The following is a 24,274-nucleotide window of genomic DNA, read 5'->3' on the forward strand; positions in this document are numbered from 1 at the left end:
TAATATACAGGGCCGAATTTACGCCTAGGCCCGTGAGACTCGGCCTTAGGGCGGCAAATTTTCGGAAAAAAAAATCATAGGTATAACTATTTACTACACTTTTTTTTCTTGGGTAGGAGCGGCATATTTAAAAGGGTCTAGGACGGCACTTGTTCTAAATCCGGCAGTATTAATGTATAATAGAAATTTATTTTAGAAAAATATGATTTATGGCTTTGATTTGAAATATTTGAATAATATCAATAATAAATAATAATCTATTGTCTACATACTATTATCAAATACCTAACCTAACCAAATTGTTATCAACGAAACTTTGTTTACATGTTGTTATCTACTATTATATTGATATAGCACAAGTTAAAATATTTGTTATTTTAAACTTTATAGCTAGTTTTTAATGTTAATGTATTTTGACTGAGATTTGTTGTTTGTATTATCCAAATTTTTAAATAGTCATCTTTAAACTTAATTTCCATCATCGACTTTAATAATGTGTTTCTTAGAATAATTCAATCTGCTGTAATTAATACTGAACCTACTGGCAATTAACAAATAAACTTTATGTTTAACAATGTATCCAGTGGATAACCGAAATATTTGGATTAATAATCATGTCAATAATCCTAATAGTCCATACGATTACAAACGTAAAAAGTTAAAGAAGGTTATAAGAGATATGGTTTATGTAAGTACACACAGTCTTGTTATTAAATTGTTAGTCATTATATAACCAAACAATAGCAATTTATTTATTTCTCATGTTAAACATATATTTTTATAACTATGAATTTTACTACTTTAGATTTGAGACTCCTTTAATGAGATCATCATAATGAATTAAATATGTTTTGACATAAATTTTAAATTATTGCAATCTCATCAACCAATAATATACAAAATCATGTACCCGTAACATATAAATTTATCATTTATTTTATTTATTAATTAAATTTACTATTATAAATAAGTAGAATAATTTTTGTTTTATATATAGGTTTGTTACACCATTGCAATTTATAGCTGAAAATTTCAAAATTTAACTGACATTGTAAATATTCTAAAGCAATTAATGATGGGTTAAAGACCTCCTTAATTAGTTCTAAATTAAACATGTTATGGTTAAATTAAATGTAATAGTTGTACCATGCATACCTATTACCTATATAAACTAGAAATGTTTTACAAATCTTTTATTTCCTACTTCACTTGGGCAATCCTTTAGGGCAAGATGATAATTTTCCATCCGTGAACACTTTATGATAATATTTCTAGGCAGTTTAGAGAGAAGCAAATATAATTAAACAACTATTAATTGTTTATTATCATAAAATAAAAATTTTGCTGATTAGGTCCTGCTATTATTATTCACTTACCCTCTAACATAAATTCTTTGAAAGAAACTCTAGGATAAGAATTGTTATGGATTCTCCTATAATTTATTTTTACATTATTTTCATTTGGCATGAAACAAGCAGCTTCGTCTGTTATTTTGGTAACTTCTTTTACGGAAACTTTAAAAATAATATCCAAATTGTTAATAATATTTTCTTTCATTGCATTTAAAACATGACATACTTCAGATTTGGCATTATCTATATTATGAGAATGTTGTTGTTATTTTAAAATTTTTGTTTTGGGTGAATCAGTCGTTACACTACCTTTACAATGTTCCTTTTGTTAAACACAAGTAAATCTAAGGCTACTACCCACTTCTTTTTGAAACATATAAATATAATTATTAATTATTTAAATTATATTGGAACATTCTAAGTTCATATTGAATGGATATTATGAATCTGTTACTTTTAAATGAAACTGAGTACAGACACTACAGTTAGGTACTTACCTACCTAAGTCCAATATTGATAAAACCATCAGATGTCAATTGTCCGAATACCATATATTATAATACAACCTTAATTATGATTTTAAACAATTGATTAAATTACAATAAAACTGTTGAAAATCAGATCATTTTGTACATTAGAAATAAATACTTTTTAGTGTTAAACACTAAAATTGTTAGTTGTATACTTGTATACAATAATTAGGCATTATAATACCCATAATATGAAGTCTGATTTCATACTTTGTCTATAACGCACACTGTACAGGATTAAACATATTGCCATTACCATACTAGTATAAGTAAATAAGATAAAATCGCATAAGTATTTATTGAAATATTATACTTTTTATATCACATTTTATTTTTGAATTCGTGTATCAAATAATTTAATCATAGTATAAATACTTTTAATTTACTGATACTTATTTTACAAATTAATTTAAGGAAAATGCTGCCATTTGTGATGAAATATCGCTTACTCAAGAAAAAATATTAATTGTGCGAGAAGAATGCAAGTTTTTAACGAAGAAGTTAAAGATATTTGAACCTCAATTAGGTAATTAAATCTTAATTTTATCTTTATTTTACAGGTATAATCATGTACAATTAAAATTATAGAATTCATTCACAAATTTATACTTGGGAAAAACAATTTTAAAAATACAATATTTATTAAAATTGATTTGGATCCTATATTAGAAATGTTTTATAGAGTTGTATTTGTATTGTAACTAAAGGCAATAAATCAATAAATTCTCAATTTATAGTCTAGCTTTAATCAAATGTATGATTATAAGACTTAAATTACTCATATTAATACTAATAAGTGTTTGTTTTGTTGTATTGAACAATAATGTAATAGCCACGATAAACTTACAAGGTATGATAGCAATTTAATGATACGCATACCCACTATCAACTATCAATATCAAGTTTGCTACTTTTTATTGATTAATATACACAGCATATTATATGAGTTAAACAATATTTAATGATGTGTTCCAGATTCAATGATACTTCAATTTATTGTTATACCTTATTTTATTGTAGTAATTAGTAATAGCTACAAATTATAATTTAGAAGTATAAAATATAAAAATTTATCATTATAAATTAGAACATAAATTATTTATATACAGAAAGTCAATGTTATTATTTAATCTGGTGGTATTCATTTAAATGATATATAAATATTCAGTAGGACCAAATTTTAAGGCTGAATATTAACAAGTTAATAAATTATAGTTAAGTAATAATTATGGTAATTATTTTGTTAATTTTTTTTTCATTTTTAGGTGTACTAACTTTAGATTTTTTATAATTTTACTTAATTATCTACATATTATCCACTAAATTACCAAGTTAAACAAATACAATTTTATATGAGTACACTAAATTTAACAATATATTATCATATAAAATTAAGTTTGTTATTATTATTATTTTATGTTCTATTTAAACCGACTTCCTTGACAAATTTATCACTTAGGTTAAGTTTAAAACAAATAAATGTGCTAAAACATAAATAATAAATATATATATTTTATTGCCTTTAATAGTTTAATCTTTAAAGGACAAAACAGCCGCATATGTTTTTTCCCAGTCTACAAACGCGTAACATAACAAATTTACACTCATCAGATCACGTTTACTTCAGTTAGTTTAAAAACTAGATTGAATTGAATAAAAAAAAACTTGATGGTAAGAACATTGTCTGTGTTTGTTTGTTGATTTTTTTACAATTATTCCGTTTTCATGTGAGTTTAAAGTATTTTTAATTTACACTTTATATATTATAAAAGCATAACCTGCTAAAAAATTCAACTATCGTAAAAAAAACAACATATGAACACAGATAATGTTCTTACCAATAAGTTTCATAATAGGTCGTTTCAATCTAGTTTTAAAACTAACGGAATTTAACATGATCTGCTGAGCATAAATTTGCTATGTTACGCATTTGTAAGACGGAGATAACTAATGCAGATGTTACGTCCTCTTAAGTCTAAAAGATAACAAAGTTTTCGTATAAATTATTAAGTAATAATCTTATTATTATAACATACTTACAATAATAACATTTATTTTCAGATACTTCTATAGCTAGTGTAAACACAACTCAAGTAAAAAAGTCGACTCCAAGAAAAAAAGCAACTACCAATGGTAATTATTTCTATTAATATTTAAAAAATAAAATGTATTGTTTTATAATATAAATAAAATTTAGTTAAATACTTTAATCTGTTTAAAGATTCTTCAATATCATACAAATATGTTATAATTGTGTACCATTGACTTTATTCAGAACGAATAATAATCATTTTATATTATTTGATTATAATTAATTAACCTTGTATCAATTCAAAAATAAAATTTTTTTATAAGGTTACAAATTTTTATGTACAGGTGTAACACCAAAGCCAAGACGTCCTGCTGCTAAACACAAAAAGAATATTATAGAAGTTCAAGAACCAATAACTAGTGGAAATGTTACTATTTACAACTTAGGAGAAGTGAGTTCAATAATAATTTCTATAGAATACATTAACCTTAACTTTCCAGTTATAACTGTCTACTCACACTAAAATATATTTTTATTATTTTAATATTAAATGTTTTTCATAATAATTATTCTGAGTGTATTTATTAAATAAAAATATATTAATTATTTCAGATTGTATATGATACACCATTTTATTATTCAGACTGTGCAATCTATCCGGCCGGATATTATGCATCAAGAACTTATGCTCATTTTAGAAATATATTCTCTAAATGTACTTATCATTGCAAAGTTATAAAAGCTGGTTCATCTCCAAGGTTGATATTTTTTTTTCTTATGACTATAATATATTGTTGAATCATGAGTATTTTGTTTTCTTGATTTAGATTTGAGATCATGGATCATGATAAACATTTCAAAGTCACTGGCTTGAGCACTGATGAATGCCATAGTCATCTTATATCATTAATTAATAAATTGCTGGGTGCTGAAGATTTAATACCTGCAAATAGAAATGGTGATAGATTTTTTGGATTGACCTTACCTCCAGTTCGTATGAAACTACAAGAAGCACCAGAATCTAAATTCTGTACAGGATACATTCCATTAGAATTGCAGGTATTTTACTTAAATTTTATTCTACATGAAAAGTGATATTTGGGAAAAAATTTTAAGAAAAAAAAATCATAAATATGTACCCATATTTTTTTTTATCTGCCAGTGAATTACTATGTAATTCATATGTATTTATTTTACACATATATTCATTTGTAAATAACTACAGTATACCCTCATTATAATAACTTACATGATTAAAGAATAAATTTATCTATGATGCTTGATAAATTTGTTATTTTAATAGATAATGTATACTAGATATGTACATTTTAACTAGAGTTAAAATATATTAAAAGCAATATTTTGCTCTGATAGAAAACAACTAATACATTATTATTCTATAGATTTACATTAATTCATAATTGGACTCCTTATTTTATTATTATCAAAATATTATATTGGTTTTAATTTGTCATACAGTTTCAATAATTCAAATTTTATGTATAAAATAACATTTATATTTTTCAGCCAGACAATCATGAATCCGAGTTAAAGGCTGAAAGTGATCCTGCTGTGAGTTTTGAGGGTCTACATAATACATTGAACAGATTTCGATCTAGACATTAAAAAGTGTTCTTATAATACCATTTTTATACTTAAATGTATACTAATATGTGATAAGTAAATGTAATTTTATGAAACAAATGTATACTATTATAATAATTATATTATTAAGAATGAAAAATGAATTAGTTCATAATTTATATTGTATGTTTAGTATTTTCAACAATATATTTTAACTATCAGTCAATTAATAGTAATAAACTAATAAATAACAATTAGGGCTTGGATTTATATGTAACAGTATGGATTTATGCAACTTTGTTAATAATGTCTACAAATGATGATATAAACGGTAGTGTAATTATTACATATTTTGACTATATAAATGCGAAAATTCATAGAACACCATGTAATTATTTTGTGTAATACATTTGAATAGTGTTAATAGTTAAGAAAATTATTTAATTCAATTTAAATGTTAACTACCTATAAATCCTAGCCTTAAATTAATAATTATAGTAAGATAAATGCTATTAACACTGTCTTGCATTGGTATAATGGTATTGTCTGAAGAGTTAATATCATTAATATAGTAAAATAAATTTATTTAATAGGAATATAAAAATACATATCATGCTTAGAGATATTGGTTGATGATTTTTTTTTTTTACTCTAAATTGCTTTTTTTTAATAATGATGTACTTAAATTTAATTCAAATGTAATGCATCAATGACAGTGACCCATTTGACACAACCTTCTGTATAGCAGAAATGTATACTACCCTTCTAAGCAAAAGTACTGTAACTCAATAAAAAAAAATGAATTAGCTACGCCATTTGATAGTTTATTTCAAAAAACCAGCTAAGGAAAAGAAATGCAATTTTTTGCATTGAATAACTTGGTAACTTATTGTTATTATTACTTATCTAATATTGTAATTTTTTTATTTTAATTATTTCTAATAACTAGATAGTTAATTTTATTTTTATACTACTATTTTTCTAATTTTTTTGCCGGCCCCTGGTTTACTGTAAAGAAAATAATTAAGGTGTAAGAAAATGAAAAATACCTAACTACATTTTTCTCAAAACTAATATATTTGTTTTTACGACACGTTTGCTTAGCAAGGCAGTAGACTGATATTAACTTTTTCAATAATAATTTTTATATTATAATTATAAGTTATAACTATAAAGTTGATAGAATTAATTTATAGCTAAATTAAAATATTATTGTAATATCCTGAAAATTCAACATATTTTTAGGGGCCATAAGGCCTAGAAAAATTGGCCCACAGTCATAGAACTGTAAACTTGAGAATGTTCATATAAAAAAAAATTTATTGACATTTTCTAACGACTAAAATTGTTAGTGTCTTTTTTTTAGTTTTTAAATAAAATAAATTTCAAGTACAGCAACTATAGGGAAAAGATTCCAAAATTTATTTTAAAATAATAATTAATGTTTAAAATTTAGTTTTTAACTTCCTGTAATAAATATACTATATTATATATAAGGTATTATGTAGGTAAGTAATGCAAGAATACAAATTGTATTAAACAATTCATGTAACTAATAAAGATTAATTAATTCTAAATTCTAAATTATTTTTTTTTTATTTAACATTTTTAAGTAATAATATATATTAAATAGTTAGTATTTTTATTTTATACATAAATTATTAAGTATTTTGCATATAAATGTATAATTAACAATGATCTTATGTCAATAATTTTAAAAAATAAAAATAGAATTACAAAATCTATATGAAAAAAAAAAAAAATCATGAAAATTTACAGGCTGTATGTTGCCAACTCCTGGTTTAGATAATTTATAAATGGCTAGACAGTGTTAATAACTATGGTATTATTTATATCTTATGCTAATTGTACCAACTATCCATGGAATTAGTTAAAACTTTACAAAATGTTAGAAAATATATTTTTGTTAGTAGGGTTAAGTTAGATGACTAAGTAGGATATTAAGACTCAATTGTTTTGTGTGTGCGTGTGGATTTTATACAATTTTTGTTATATAATTTAATAATGTGTCAAAGTTAAAATATTTATGTAAACAATAATGTGTTTAAGTTAGGTTAATGTCACTGTATTATATTCATAATACATTATCTTTCATAATAAAAACTTAATAAACCTCGACTATGAAGTATAAATTTAACAATTGATTCTGTTTGATTAAAGACATCATTTTGTAATTTTTAAACTGTTAAATTTGTCAAATTTGACACTGCCGAGTACCTATATTGTATTATTGTATTTACATTGTATCTTTAAGTGTCTACTTATAATATATTTATTTGCTCATAACTTTATAAAAAAAAATTTAATTAATAATTTCAATTCATTAAAATACTGAATGTCTGAATATGCTATAATTAAACAATGTACAATGTACGTGTACTTTTACTTATGATGAAAATAAAAGTGTCTTAATAATGTATTAAATAGTAAAAAAAATATTAATTAATCAAATATACGTTTCTCTCCAGATGTGTGACTGCATTACATGAGTATTGTACATATTTTATATTGAGGATGACTATTTCCTGAGTTGTTTATGTGGATTACTTCCAAATTTCCAACTCTACTAATAAATACCCAATTAAAATATAACAATATATTACTGTTATGTTCTGCAATGATTACATTAAGCAATCACAACTGAAGAACCACCTTTTGTTCCCTGTTATCTCTTATATTATATTTTACCTTAACCAATTTTTCTATTTTGCCACATAATTAATTTTAGTCCACTAAGAATTTCAATCTACCAACAATTAAGAACTACATAAAGGATCTATTGGCAAGCTTCTTCTGTCATCTACGTAAAGCAAGTGGTCCACAACATTTCGGGTTAAATGTTGGCCCCATCAATCAATGACTTAAACGTGGTCACCCTTATGACGTCCTAAATTAGATTATCTCCAATGTAAATACTATTTGCAGATCGTTCATTGCTTGTAACACTATCTTAAATCTATTAATGTATATCGCTAATTTGTTAACCTAGTTATTTACTATATATTATATTAATATCGTTTTTATAAATAGCTAATAATTTTTTACATTATATCTAACTTTAGATGATTTTGTCAGGAAAACTACCATACAATCATAAGAAAATGAAGATTCTACTTATAGACGTTATAGTATTGATCTTTGGACTTATAGTTCCGTTCTAAGTTTGGGTTTGGTTAATAATATGTTAGACATTATTATAAAATTTGATTAGAGTAAATACCTATGAAAGTTAATGTTATAATTTAATAATTATGTTCATAGGTACTAACTACAATTAGATTTTATTTGAAATAAAATAATACCTAGGTAAGTAATATGATGATTTTAGTTATGAAGTTGTGTGGTATAATAATATGAATATCAATACAATATTAAATATAATTATTAAATCTAATTAAAATATATTACAAACATGTATTTTATTTTTTATTTTAGAATTTAAATCAACAGAATAAGTATCAAGAGCTAAAAAAATATATGAAAATCAGATAGTTGAAGTATGTTTAAAAGTATTATATTTTTTCTAATATATATTATATACTATTTATAAGAAAACCACAATTCATTAAATATTTAATATAATAATAATAATATGTATTAATGTAGGTATTTATTAACACTTTAAGCTATAATAAATTATACTCAAACACTGACTTAATATTACCTGAAGCTATCATCTATTTTAATTATTTTTTAAATATTTAAATATTAAATTTACTCTTAAACAAATTTAACATACTCAATACTCATGATAGCTATATAATATACTATTGATCATACACACATTGCATATTGTATTTTTAATAATTAAGTAATAGTTAAATATTTTTAACTTCTTATACATATATTCAATCTCAGAAAAATTTAAGCTATTTAGTGTATTTAAATGTGTTTATTATGCAATGCAATGCATTTAACTCTCAGTTATTTAAAATTTACTCCTTTACGGTCTTATACAATGTCATATTTTGCATAACATATAAATAAAAAACATTATACTTATATGTTAATTAATGTTAAATAACATTTGTATTTGTTGGTTGCAAAAACTTAGATGTATAAAAAGATATATATATAATTAATAATTACCTATATTCTTGCTTTGAGATTATAAAAGTATAATATTATAACCTATGTATGTTGTAAACCAACTCATATATTATACTACCTTATGTATATACATCATAGGCATGTCTAGACCTTTAACACAGAAGATGTAATTCTAGCCCCCTTTTTTGAACAATTTTTCTTAATTCATGGTTCCACATGATATTGCAGAGAGTGCAGGTGCATACTCTACACTCCCTATGGACACGTCTATGATATAAAATATTAGGTAATTTATACTTAAGTGTTTAATATATTATACTAAAATTCCAACTTGAATTACCTCAACCTACCAACTAATTTAATTATTCAAAAAATGTAGTATTTAATTTACTCCTGAGCAAATTTTATTTATTCCTGGTATCTAAATAAAAAATTCACCATCGATAAGAATATGTATATTTAATAACATTTGGAATTTATACATCCACAATACCTAAATATTGTAATAAATATTTGGTAAATTATATAAGTAAAATAGTTAACTATGTTTTTTTAATTTTATATAAAAAAAATCCTATCTCAAAAAAATTTAAGCTATTTAAGGTGTTTTAATAAGTAGTTTAAAAAATGTTTCAAATCCCAACTTTTTTGGAGGTTTACAATTCTCATTATTAAAATATCTGGAAAACAAATAACAACTACCTACCTATAATATATTTTATATCATAATATTGTTTAGAAATTAAAATTAATGTTTAATATTTAACCAATCGACTTAATAAATAATCCTCTTAACACCTTGATGTCTTTTATTATCCTATACTAATATTATATATATAAATATTTTATCTTTTATTTTTTATTCTAAATATTCATAACAATCATAACAATTTACAAGTTCAAGAGACATTAAAAACTTTTCAACTTCTTTTTTCAGTGCAATTATAGGTATCGATGTGAGGACTCTAACCTTTATTTTACAAAGGTTATCAAGTATTTATATGATCAATCTTTTTATACAAACATTCAGTAATTCGTCAAAAAAATATCTTTATATAATTTAATCTTATATATTTTATTGTACTTGTATACAATTAAAATAAAAAGTATAAAAAAATATGAGTAATTTTTTAAGGACATTATTGCAGTTAAAATGAATTTTTTCAATATTTTTTTCAGTTTTTGGTTCATTAAAATCTGAGCCCATGTAATATTAAAACTAACGCAGGTTGTGACAGACCTTCGATTCTAATCCATGGGTGATAACTAGGGTTAGTAGTTATGTGCAACAACATTTTTTTTTGTTTGTGATACGACCAAAAATAGTGTACTACCTATTACTCTGTGAGTTGGTTAGTAAATTTGTGTTGATTTATTTAATATATTGTAACAACAGGCCACGTACCTATGAGCAACCGTGAATGAATGATGTGAGGTAGAGCTGAAATAAATAAATGGTACAATGTCATCGAGATAAATCAACACAAATTTAGTAACCAACACACAGAATAGTAGGTAGTACGAAAAATCCAAATCGCTAAAAATTATAATAATTTACTCAATCATATTAAACGCAACGGTTGTCGGCTAGTCGACACTATGAAAATTGTCCTGGTCATCGGTGACGACTTAGTAGTCGTCACGACTACCCGTCGACAAATATATAGTTCACTTTGACAGTTCATAAGTTTGACTGGCGAAAGGCGATGAGATAACATTTTTAAAATTATGATGCGCGATCAATTAGGTAGTAGGTACTGTCCCAAGAATCTTAAAACATAATTGTTTTTTATATTTTTCTTTATTTTTATTGTCGGTAGGTACTTTTTTAAAATAATAATATTTCTGTCATTATCATTATCAGTTATAAATTCATCATAATCATATATTGTCAGCCAAACTTTATTGATACATATAACATAATAATTCAATATGAATAATAATATGTATATTATACTGTTTATATCTACGAGTTAAATACACTACTATATGCACTGCAGCCTTTAATAATTCTTATTACTTTGATGGACGAAATTCACAATTTAAGTTCAATAAAAAAAATTACGCAGTTAATGATTCATTAATGTGTTTAGTATGTAGGTACACGATATGTATCTTAAAAATATAAATAATGATATATATTAATATATTAATTAATAACACATCAAATATATAATAGGTATTATTAAAGCCAATATTATTTTTTATATAATATATGAATATGAAACTTTATTAAACCTAATTAACCTTATTTAATATCATAATTATTTGTAGCAGTTATTTGAATATGATTTTTTGTAATATTGAATTCTTGAAATTTTTTTCAGGATTTTTGTCACATTAGTTATTTAATACCTACCTAATAAATAAGAAAAATAAACACGTTTATTATCATCTTACGTGTTATTAAGTTTATTGTAATTTATATTTTATAGATACCTATGTATTGTCTACATAGGAACACATACTAATGGGCAATGGCATTAATAAATCATCCAGTACAAAATTTTATTAAATGAACTTATATTATCGCCATTTGACAGCCAAAATTATGAATTGATGTGAATACTATACCTATTATTTGTCGACGGGTTATTATAGTCACCGGTGACCTAACTTTCAGATTTTATTAATCATAATTATTAACTTTATTAGAAGATGAGTAAAACAATGGAGCAGCGGTTCTCAACCTGTGGTAAGTGGCAAGCTCATAGGTGATACACGAAGAAAATCTCTCTTTATAATAAACATATACATATACATTATTAATAACCCCAAAAAAAAAGAGCAAAAATATGGTCAGGTGGTACGGAAAAAATTTCAAACTGTGTAGGTGGTACGCGAATACAAAAAGGTTGAGAACCGCTGCAATAGAGTATAAACACATTATGTTTATATTGTCAAGTTTGATAAATCGTACATTATTGTGTTCTCAGTGTTAGTTATAGAATTAGTTAGGTTTAAACTATAAAGAGTATACCTCCGTATAGGCGCCCGCAGAAATTTTTCTAGGAGGAGGCAACGTTAAAATTTGTTATAATATAGTAAATAGTAATTTATCTTAAAACATTCAATTTAAAAAATATTTTTGAAAAGTCAGAGGGGGAAAATGCCCCAGCTTGATCCCCCTCCGGGCGCCTATGTTTGGTAGCCTTAGTCTTTATGTATTGGTAACCTTAAAGTCTTGTTACAGAAATAATCGATCGCATGAATTACATTTACAATAACAAATTGACGCAACGAATATGACGTACTAAGGTGTGATCTTATGTACCTACCTACTTTATTAATTATATTTTCAACGAATACTTTATGTAGTACCAAAGCTTAATTGTTAGGGTTATATATATGTGTATATATATATATATACATTTAACGAGGTAGGTACCTTTACAATTATATTATTTTCACTAGATTATTATAAGCACTTTTTTATCTTTTTAATTCAGACATTTTAGGGGCCCCTTCTAAAGAAATACATTATACATTCGAGTCCCTTTAAGTACCAATCAGACACTGGTGACAATGTTATTTAGAAAGAACTAGCCAAGTATCTAATGTCCCTTGAGTGTAGCTATCTATTTATAAAAAATGTTGTCATAATGTCATCCTAATTTATAAATCCCCCTTTTCCTCACACTGTTATTGTATGGACATACTATGTTGTACCTAAACAATTTTTTTCCGACAATTATCCAGTATTCGCTGATATAACGAAATCAAACGGTTAGCTAATTGCTTACCGACACGGCGACACAACATATTATCAAGTTTGTTGAATTTGTTCATAGCTAAAACAATTTTTAATAAACCGTTTGCCATCGGTCCCCCGTAATTCGTGAAACCATACTTAATATTGGTCTGATAAACTCGGTCACGAACTTATGTAAAATAATAATAAATATTATTTTATACTACACAAAGCATACCTACTTAATAATATGCTCCAGAATTTCGTTCCTCTCTCAATCCATTATATATTGTTGTCTCTATGATACAGGAAAAATAATAGCCATACCATAACCATTGATTGAATATACATATGTATACTATATAGTATATTTAATCAATGGCAATACCATATTGTATTTTGTATATATTATCACTGAATCTGCACTGGCAAAATCTGTATTGGTTGAACCATAGATAATGGAATCTATTATCTGTGGTGCAACTCTAGCCTTGCACTGGACGGTGCATGAAGGTGGAAAATGCTAAATAATGATAACATTATAGATAGCAGCTGCAATGATAAGTAATCGTCAGAACAGATAAGTATGAAGTAGTGTTATTATTATGTTAATTATCACGATTTTATAACCGACATTCGACAATCGTGTTTTAATGTTCTTCTGTAAAAAAAAAGAAAATTATGTTATTTTTCTGCCGTTTTTAATTTACAGAAAACGTTTAAAATATTTTGACTGTTTAATAAAATGAATCGTAAATAAACATTTTAAATTATAAGATACGTTTAAAAATATTAAATACAGAAACACAGAAACAAAATTGTAGTATGGCAAATCAACTTCAAGGATTGGATTCCATGAATAAAAAGATTATTTTACATATAAACTCAGGTTAGAACAGTACATTATGGAAATGAAACATTTAGTCTCTGGGTATTTTTGGGTACTGTAGAATAATTACTACCTACCCAGGATTACCTAGCGATATTTTTCATTTAATCTGGTGTATGATAATTAATAATCATTGCATTTATATTTGTACCAGACGCCAAGTGCGTGTAAGAAAACGTGTATTTATTTAAAAAATTATTAGAGCTAATTAATTCTTATTATATAAAATTAGATGTCTATAAAAAATTTTATACTTAAAAGGCTATTATGGAAACTAATATTGACGAGAATAAAATTTATAAATTGACAGCTGAATCATTTTATAGATTTTGCTTAAATTTGAGTTCATTAAACTTAAGTAAAATAAAATTCAATTTAAAACTATGAGCTATTGGAGATTTTTGTGTAAAAAAAGTGTTCTATCTGTGTGTATCTGTCTGGTGATTGTAAAAAATACTTTAATCAGAATCGTCATAAAAAAATTATTATTCATAGTAATGATTAAAATTATTACATTTAATATTCTCCACATACTCATGTTGAAATTAGTAATATAAAAGTAAATTAGTTGTGTTTTTTTTTTATCAAATATGTGATATTAGTATTTGTATAAATATATTTTTTTAGCCTATGGATTTGGTTTAGTCAAAGGATCTATTGTAATTTACGCAACATTGATGAATCAAAAATTACAAACAGCTATTATTCCAGTCAATCAAAATGAATTGAAATTTACCTCAGATATTGTATGGTACATGGATAATGCTACATTAAAAAAGTAAAAACTAAAAATTATATTTATTTCTACAATATACTTTTTATTTGTTTGTAATGGTTTATTTATATTGATAAGGTTAAAAATGTCTAATGCGTCTATAAGAATTGAGTGTTTTCGTATTCCAATAGACAAATCAAGTTCAAATGAAAAGCTTGGTTATCTTTTATTAAAAGTAAAAGGTGCACAAACCATTAATCCAGCATCCAATGATCGTGTAAGTAATACTGATTTCAAAATTCAATAAATGAATATAATATGTCATTTAATAATTTATTGTTGATTAAATTCTAATTAAATTTCAAAATTTTAGATAGAAAATACCTCTTACAAATTAATAGGATCAAAAAACTGTTGTTATGATATTAATTTATCATTACGAATTGAAGATTTAAATGATAAAACTATAGAAATATCACCAAAAAAAATGAAAAACTTAAATTTGATAAATAATAAGAATACAATTGTTGACAATTGTTTGAAAAAAAGTAAAGTATTATGTTATAATCATAAAACAATTACTTACAAGATATTTAATGAATTACTTAATACTAATAATATGTATACTATGCCGGATTGGTCTAACAAGTTAGTGAATTACCGAGTAAAACTCAGTGGGCTGGTTTTGAGTGTTTGGTCTTATTATTATTATTATTTTTTATTTTTTTTTGTGATAAATTAGTACGAAAACTGGTAGAAAATAATATAATTGATTTAAATTATTTTAACTGTACAGTAATCAAACAATAGAAATTCTAAAACTCAGTAGACTGATTTCTTGCCAATATGGCGCTGTACGCATGTGTTAAATGTAATAATTATAAAATTAGCAACATTTTATCAATACTACTGCTATTACAGCCATTTAGTCTTGAAACAATGTTACTAGTTTAAAGACTATCTATATTTATAATACATAAAAATAAATAAGAATGAATATAATACTTAACCTTATGATTATCATGTACATATTAATATTTTTATTTCAGTAGAAGATAATAAACATTTTGATGAAAACATTGAAATAGATTTATCAAAACCTGATATTAATATGTTAGAACAAATTGATATTTTACCAGAAAAATATGAACAGCAGTAAGTTTTAATAAAATTAATTAAGATTTTAAAATTAAATAATAACATTTAATTACCTATAATGGATTAAAATAAATACAAATTATATTTTTCCTAAGCAATGAATTCACTTTTGATGTTCAGCAAAAATTAATTGAAGAATTAGAAGATTGGAAAGACAAACAAATGATATTATTTAATGAAAAGGTTATTATATAATTTGTTGATATTATGTAACCATAATCATACTTAACTTACAATTTATTTTCATTTTATTAACTCAGATGAAAACAAAGGAAGAACAACTGTTAAAAGAATTTAACAATAAATGGTCTAATGATAGAAAACGCATTGAAGATGAACTTACCTATGCCATGTCTAAATGTAAAGCATTAGCTAAGGATTTAGACAAAATGTCTGATACATTAAAGGAAAGGGATGCAATTGTAACAGCTAAAGAACTAGAAGTATGATAATTGATTTTATATTTTTAATTTTTTCCCATTGAAATAAAATATATTGAGATTTTATAGTTGGCTTGTCAAAAAGATAGCATGGACAATAAATATTGTGGATTAATGCGAAATACGCAATCGACCAATGCACACACAATTAGTGAACTAAGTAATACAATTTTGGAAATGGAAACAAAACTACATGAATCAGAAAAAAAGAATATTTTACTAAGAAAAGAAAACGAAGAACTGAAGTACAAAAACAATTATGGTTTACGTGTACAAGAATTAGAGAAAACAATTGTATGTAATTTAAATTTACATGTTATGAAATATAATTAATAAATAAATATTATGTTTAGTCAATTTTAGAGAGTAAACTTGAAGAAGCTAATAATTCATGTATGTTCTTCAAAGAGCGGTGGATAGCATCTGTAAGAAAAATTAATCAAATATACTCCAGATTTCATGAAACTAAAACTGATGATCATTTACCCAACAATAAACAAAAGTAAATAATTATATTAATGCTTAAAAAGTTAAAAATAATAAAATTTGTTTTGATATTTTTAAGGTTGAATATAGTCAGCATTAAATTCTTTACTTATAGTTTTTAAATAATTTTATTTTAACCCTATATTACACGCATTAAAAATATTCACGAGATTTTACATACACTTTCTTTTTGACCATGTATTGAAGTATATTAATTAAAATTTGATAAATTGAAATAATCATTATTCTATTGCTCTAAAATAAATAAAAATTGTCAAACGCTTTTATTGATACTTAATATAAACAAATTAAACTTTCATATAAATGTTATTACATATAAGTTTATATCACAGTATATCTCGTACACAGTATTTTAGGCAGTTTTTTCAATAGATAATGAAAATAATTTAATAATAACATTAAACCTTTTTATAGTACAGCCATCAAATTGTATATGATTGGGAGTTGTATCTAATTTTAGTTAATAGCCTAATTAAAAGGTACCTAGGTTGGGTTACATTAATATTCCATATTTTTGAAGCAATGAACAAAATTTAAAAAACTTGGTCTTTTTGACCGTGTAGTGTGTGCTTTAGGGTTAATTACCACATTTATAAAAAATAAACTTTATCTTACATGTTTTTCAGTATTCAAAACATATTAACTAATCAATTAGTAGAACGCCAACACGATGAAGAAAAACTAAGAACACTCTTAAATGATATAGGTAAATTACGGCAAAATATGGCCAACACAAATTATTAATTTAACTGATATAACATTAGATGTATTCAACAAATAATTATTGTATTATATTTATAGATTAGTATTAAGATATTTTAAAAATAATTGTTTATGGATAATCTAAATTTTAATAAACTTGTTATATTTTTTTATTTATCATTTTTGTCATGTGTACTTAAGAGTATGTTACGTACAGTAATATTTTAAGTTATCAGCTATTATCAATACATTTTTAATAATTTATTTTAGCATAATATTTATCAAACATTTAAATAAGATAAAACCCAAATAAAAAGCGTTTCAAATACTGTTAAAAATATATATATTGTTAGTATTGCAAAGATTTGTTTTGCTAATAACCAAATTTTAAAAATATTCCTAATTTTTTCTTATAAATGATAATCAATTATAACTTGGTATAAAATGTATACAGAGTGATTCTTTTATAAAACAACACTCATTATTACAAAAAGTATTTGTGTGTTGTCAACTTTAAATTTTAATACTATTAAAGTTATAATTTAGAACTTCGGTTCTTAAGTATTAGATATTTTAAATAGCCTGAAAATTTGCGTTATAATAATTTATCTTGCTTGAAAATTAAAATATTTAAAAAAAAAACTAATACTTAAGTGTAGACAGATAATGTTCTTACCTCTAACTTTAATAATGCAAGTCATTAATAAATCAATTATTATTAAAAACATCTACATTAAAATAATACTAATAGTAAATTTAAACTGAAATAAAATTATATTTTAAGAAAAATAATTTTACAATATTACAGACTTAATTCACAAAATGTATAAGAAATGATCTTAAATTATCAATATTCAAAATTATACTTTAGTGTTAATGTAAACAAAAAAATTAATACTTTTATGCTTTCTATGTGGTTTACCCTTATTTCTGAAACAACTAATTTTCTTAACTAGATTCCCAATTTTTTCTTTCTTTCAAATACACCTGTAGTGCTGCCTTGGCATCTTCAACAGAACTGTGTTCTCCTTCCTGTATAGTTACTCCAAGTAAACGTTTTGCCAAAAATTTCAGACTAGGCGTTCTAAGTTTCGAAGATTCCTTGACTTTCCAGTGCAACGAGGTGTCTCTAATCATATGTTCGGGATGTGAAATTTGCAATACCTCCAAGTCATGCTTTACTCCATGGCCTACCAATATTTTGTTTTTGAGTATTTTCACAACTTCTTGACGTACTTTGGCAAACGCCTCCCCGTTTTCAATGTCTCTAGGTCGAATGCCACTCACAGGTGTACGATAATCTATCACTTTTCCTGTAGGCTTGACAAACTTGTCGCAGATGGTTTCGCCCTTAGAATTAACAATTGAAACACGAGCCAAAATACTACCTCTTCGTGTGCCAACCATTTCACAATCGATTGCTACAACATTAATATCTTCCTGCTCCTGGAACACAAACAAGCATAAATCAATACATCAAGTCAACTACACTCAACAAGTTGCAACCATAAATGCTAAAATTAAGTTATCTTTATAACGGCACTGGTGGTCAAATTACTGTCAAACAGCAGAGAATCATTCATACACATTATTAAATTTGTAATGTTCTAAAGAAACGTCAAAGCGATGTTTTTGTTTATATTTTCGGTTATAAAGTTGGATAATAAATGGTTATTAGAAGGCAGTAGAATAACATATCGCCACCATTCACCACAGAAACGAGTAATAGTGACTGAAATATAATAATTAATACCGTCAAATGATACAACTCGGGACAGTTTTGAACTTTGAGCTTGCATAACTTCAAAACCAAGATAGCTACAATCTTGAATTTGAGTCAAAAGTTTACTCTTGAATTGCTCTTTGACACCTTTATGGTTTTAAAAATTTTAGTGCTATCTAAGTGCATTATTTATTTTTTTGATTTTTGTCCCAAATTATATGCAGGGTGCTACAACTTAGACCAATCTACTAAAATTACTTAAAAATCATGTTTCCAATACCAATTCCAACTAGGGACAAATATTAACTTTAAAAAAAGTTGTTCTGTAGTATAAGAAAAAAAAATTCAAAAAATGTTAAACTTAATTAATCTTATATATTTATAGAAAAAAAAAACAAAAGAAAAATTCAAAACATACTTTAACTTATAAACCAGTCTTTTCTTAATGATAAAATATATCTTAAAAATATAACAAAATATAAGAATATACATAATAACAGTTAAAAAAATTAATATGTATATTATATAATATGTACCTATGTCCTGAGTTGTATAACATATTACATATATAAATCATAAGCTACAAGGTTTAATATTTAATTAAATTGAATTTCGTTTTTTTAACTTAAAACTACATACATTTATCTGTGAAAAATAAAGAATACAAATTTGTGATTTAAAGCATAGTTAATGACTAACCGATAGTTTTTGAGGACTATTTTGTATTTAGAAATAGTGTAAAACGTGGTGACGGTTCTCTGTCGTTATTATTTGTGTTTTGGGCTGTATTATCACATCGAGTCCATAGATAATCTTATGTAGATAATTATACATAAAAAAAATTTAGATTAACTCAAATATAGCGAGGCCATAGCGAATAAACCAAAAATTAATTATCATGTCCCAAGTTATAGCATTTGACGGTAACTAACAGTCACAGAATAAGTAACCGGTCAAGTCAGTTAAATACGACGACTTATTGATACATTAATTACATAAACATAACTGAATAATAAATTAATTAATTTTAAGTGATTGAGTATTATAATAGATAGATATTATATTATATTATATATTACAGAACTGTCTTTGGCTACCTATGCAAGGCCCTTTGGTCACAGAGTTTAAGGGCCCTTTTAAAAACAAAAAAAAATGCCTATGTGAAATACGTCAATAACGATTTTAAAATATACACTCGGATAAAACTTCCAAATTATAACTATCATTTGATTTACGAAACGATATTTTTAGATCTACCTCTTTGTTCAAAAATATTAACGATGTTATTTTATCACGCAAACATAATAATGAATAAATAATCTTGTAGCCACCTCTCACTGTGACTGTATGTCGATAAAACTTATTGTAAATCAAATGTATAGCTGCTAAAGAAATAATCATCATACCTATTTATAGCATTTAAATTTTGATTTTTCAGTTACATATTATAATTTAGTATTGTTTTTAAATTGTAACTACCTAATTATTTAAATCTGACAATCAAATATTTAATCGAGATAGGTTGCGCCAATATGTTACGACGTTAAGACTAAACATGTAAATTATATTTTTCGGAGCCTCCGTTGGTCGAGGGGCTTATTAATAATTCAGGGGCTCTATATAGACTCGTACCCCACGTTAGGGTAAAGAGTAAAGACGGAATTTATGTGTTCGAGGATGTATTCTATTAATTTTATTAAGATAATTGAAAATATCAGTTACCTTTAAATCCTTTGATAGTCTATCATTCACACATTGTGATTTATCGGACGACATTTTTTCTCGAATTGAAATATTAAAGTCTTTTTATTTAAAAAAAAAATAAAAATAGGTAATAAAATAATTGCGTCAATGAAAAACAACAATTAATTTCATACTACACAATACACAACCGCATCCGTAAAGCATAGGATGAAGAATGAACTAATTACTCATTACTCATTAGTCACTAGTCACTCACTGCTAGTCAGTCACTACCTACTCAATGTCAATAGTCAATAAACTTGAACAAGACATGAAAATAAAACAGTGGAAACACTGGAAAGCACGCTAGTACGCTTCTATAAGACTATATTGTACATAGATAATATTATATAAAAATAATACTATAATATAATAATATTTTCATATACATCTGTGATATTATATGAGTATATAACTATAATATATGGCTAATCGTTGTCCGTATTCCATAGGCCAAGACACAAATAGTGGCGATAGTAAACTAATGACGCTAATGGATAAGATGTGTTACCTAATCGATAATAAACACATTCGAGACGAAACACAATAAAAGAAAAATCTGAAAAATACGTCGAGGACGAATTACGCACTGAGCGCGTGATGACTTTTAGACATCGATAATAAATTCAATTTTTATCGGTTTATGTTTATCCTACACTTTTAGCATTTTCGTCAATCGATAGTATCGATAGTATAACAATTATCAACATCGAAAATTAAAATGTATAAATGGTTGGCTCACGTGGAGCACTGTTCATAATTTAATTTTAAGTCATGGCAACAATTGCGTTTTCCCTAGAAATAATTTCTGATGATTTCTAATTTTGTTTCAAATACTTTGGATATTTCTCGTGAATCATATCTAATTAAATCTTAGTAGTTAGTATATTAAGTATAAATCTACTAAGTATATTTTTAAATACACATACACATAATAATATTATTATATATCAAATATCAATATATGTATAAATGAGCATGAAAGAAGCCGAACGCTAAAATTAATGTTTATGGAATAATAATAATATTAACAATACTCAGTGTGTACATCAAATATTGACATATTTTCCATCAAAAAGAATTTTAACTGTGAATTTCATTTTTATTTGTAAAATATTCCTTTTTTTTATATATATTTTAGCACTTTTATTATGCTGGTCGACTTTTTTTTCTTATGTTAAAAACAGTATAAAACTATTTTAATAAAATAATTATATGAATAGAATAATTTACTATTGTTTGTTGAGTAAAAACTGCTTTGTAAATAGGTTTTTTTTCAAAATCGGTTAAATATCGACGAAATAATAAATAATTAAAAAAACTTAAAAACGTCCCGTCCACTACAAATAACGCCCGCCGAAATCTGTAGTTCATAATAATAGTATTGACATCACGCGTATATATATATATCACATCACGTCATCACATGATATGCAGAATAATTGTAGAATGACTAGAACGTTAGAAATTTTGTAAATTATTGCTTATTATTAGGCAATTGTATTTATTTTGTGGTGAGAAATTTCGTAGTGTTTGTCTCATATATAACTATTACCTATATTATAAAAAAAAACAAAATATTTACTACCAAATAAAATAATTTTATCGCTTAGATAAAACTAAAATAAACAAAATACATAATATTATTATAAAAATTAAAAAAAAATGTAGACCTGGTACCTAAAATTTTCTAAGTCTCAAATCTCAATTATTATTTGGAACAATTTGTTCAGATCGATTTTAACCACTTCATCATAAGTACCCTCTTGAAAACGTGGCGATTTTTTATCCTAAATATCCTAAATCCTAATATCCTAATATAATTCTATAGGCAATTCTTTCGTCCTTGCCAGTTGCCATCTCTGCTCGTCGTTGTGCGTGAATTGTGAAGTGAATAATCATTTATTTTGTGTGTGTATACTCCCCGACCATAACCTTGCACAGTTCATTGTTTACTTCTTATCTGGTTTTTCGACGATCGTAAATAAAAACAACTCGTAAACATTATAAATTTACATGCCAACTGCCAAGTACGCTGGCTCGGTATACACTCTCCGTGGGAACGCTCTTGCTCGTCTGGGCGCGGTATAGCTCGTCTAGGCTCGTGGCTATTCGACAATTTTCGGTTCGTACTCCGTTAAAGTACTCTGTTTTTTTTTTACTCTGTTTTTTTACTCTGTTTTCGTTACTGAGTAACCTAACCCAGGGTCAATTTTTGTCTAAATACCCAGGGGCGGAATTTTAGCATTTATTTAGTTTTAATAGGGCGGCATTTATAATTTAGCCCGGGGCGGCAAAATAGCTTGCGCCGGCTCTGGTTGTACCGAAAGAAACGAGCAGCGCATTTAAAATTTAAACATTTAACATTAAATTTTTAACACCGCTCCCACAGGCGAGTGATTCGGCGAGTCTACAACTGTAGTGAATTTTCAATTTATTAAACGTCTGTAGAGGTCCGAACGGGGACTAGTACGGGTATAGCATGTGTGGTATAAATAAAAATATTAAGCTTCATGCATTACAAAAATATTATTACCGAACAGCGACGGTAGACGACTGCGTCTAAAAACAGTGAAACCGCAGCCAACAGTCATCCTGACGTACGTTTTTCGTCTTAAAACAATAACATTGATTTATATTCTATAATCAATATTCAATGATAATAATTGTAACAACGATAAATAAATTGTACTATCCGTCGCTAATGAGGCTACGAGAAAACCATACATGATACATATTCGAATTTAATAATTGACACAAAATAGTAAAATACAAATAACATAATAATTTAATATCACTTAATAATAACATAATATCAACAATTTGTATACAACACGTCTTTTAGTTGTTTTTTTTTTAAATATGAAAAATTAATTGAAACAAAAAAAAACATGAAGTGGGCCAATAATGAGGTTGGTTTTAGAGTTTTTAAAATTTTATGAACCTCAATCACAATTTTGGAACCCACACCATGTTGATCATAAAAATCTAAGTATAGTTCACGATGCTTGGAAAGAAATTGAAAGCAAACTAATACTAGCTAGGTACCACCTAGCAAACTATTTTTTTTTTAATTTTTTTTTTTTTGTATTTTTGTAATAATTTTAGTGTCAAAACTAATATAACCGAGATTAAAA

The 24,274-nt window shown here is 25.3% G+C and overlaps 3 protein-coding genes across 4 annotated transcripts; 2 read left to right on the forward strand and 1 right to left on the reverse strand.

The window, feature by feature from the left end:
- Positions 1 to 358: 358 nt before the first annotated feature.
- On the forward strand, positions 359 to 7,637 carry LOC114122695 (transforming growth factor beta regulator 1). The gene is made up of 7 exons (XM_027985435.2): positions 359 to 688; positions 2,297 to 2,408; positions 3,944 to 4,015; positions 4,259 to 4,365; positions 4,527 to 4,672; positions 4,742 to 4,973; positions 5,442 to 7,637. Exons 1-7 carry the CDS (start codon positions 575 to 577, stop codon positions 5,538 to 5,540), a joined length of 882 nt encoding a protein of 293 aa, XP_027841236.1. The 5' UTR covers positions 359 to 574; the 3' UTR covers positions 5,541 to 7,637.
- A 6,223-nt stretch (positions 7,638 to 13,860) lies between these two features.
- Positions 13,861 to 17,844, forward strand: LOC114122694 (protein hook homolog). Of its 2 annotated transcripts, none has more exons than XM_027985434.2 (10): positions 13,861 to 14,149; positions 14,777 to 14,927; positions 15,003 to 15,141; positions 15,238 to 15,412; positions 15,914 to 16,019; positions 16,118 to 16,205; positions 16,283 to 16,465; positions 16,532 to 16,756; positions 16,816 to 16,964; positions 17,596 to 17,844. In XM_027985434.2, exons 1-10 carry the CDS (start codon positions 14,086 to 14,088, stop codon positions 17,711 to 17,713), a joined length of 1,398 nt encoding a protein of 465 aa, XP_027841235.2. In that variant the 5' UTR covers positions 13,861 to 14,085; the 3' UTR covers positions 17,714 to 17,844. The 2 variants fall into 2 exon arrangements, with proteins under 2 accessions (XP_027841235.2, XP_050063429.1); XM_050207472.1 differs by having other exon boundaries at positions 15,917 to 16,019.
- Positions 17,845 to 18,426: 582 nt separating this feature from the next.
- LOC114122687 (RNA exonuclease 4-like) lies at positions 18,427 to 21,351 on the reverse strand. Its single transcript, XM_027985427.2, has 2 exons — positions 21,117 to 21,351; positions 18,427 to 19,117 (listed from the first exon to the last, which is right to left on the reverse strand). The coding sequence occupies exons 1-2, from the start codon at positions 21,168 to 21,170 to the stop codon at positions 18,620 to 18,622; spliced, it is 552 nt and encodes a 183-aa protein (XP_027841228.1). The 5' UTR covers positions 21,171 to 21,351; the 3' UTR covers positions 18,427 to 18,619.
- Positions 21,352 to 24,274: the final 2,923 nt, after the last annotated feature.

This window comes from Aphis gossypii, chromosome X (genome assembly GCF_020184175.1).
Source record: "Aphis gossypii isolate Hap1 chromosome X, ASM2018417v2, whole genome shotgun sequence".
Taxonomy (NCBI): Eukaryota; Metazoa; Arthropoda; class Insecta; order Hemiptera; family Aphididae; genus Aphis; species Aphis gossypii.

Bases quoted from the DNA above. Each gene is read 5' to 3' on its own strand.
- LOC114122687 (XM_027985427.2), bottom strand. From the start codon at position 21,170: ATGTCGTCCGATAAATCACAATGTGTGAATGATAGACTATCAAAGGAT. The intron at 19,118-21,116 runs GTAACTGATATT...TTTGTGTTCCAG, and splicing joins GACTATCAAAGGATTTAAAG to GAGCAGGAAGATATTAATGT.
- LOC114122695 (XM_027985435.2), top strand. From the start codon at position 575: ATGTATCCAGTGGATAACCGAAATATTTGGATTAATAATCATGTCAAT. The intron at 4,016-4,258 runs GTAATTATTTCT...TTTTATGTACAG, and splicing joins AAAAAAAGCAACTACCAATG to GTGTAACACCAAAGCCAAGA. The intron at 4,673-4,741 runs GTTGATATTTTT...TTCTTGATTTAG, and splicing joins AAAGCTGGTTCATCTCCAAG to ATTTGAGATCATGGATCATG.
- LOC114122694 (XM_027985434.2), top strand. From the start codon at position 14,086: ATGGCAAATCAACTTCAAGGATTGGATTCCATGAATAAAAAGATTATT. The intron at 15,413-15,913 runs GTAAAGTATTAT...TTTTTATTTCAG, and splicing joins TGACAATTGTTTGAAAAAAA to TAGAAGATAATAAACATTTT. The intron at 16,206-16,282 runs GTTATTATATAA...TTATTAACTCAG, and splicing joins TGATATTATTTAATGAAAAG to ATGAAAACAAAGGAAGAACA.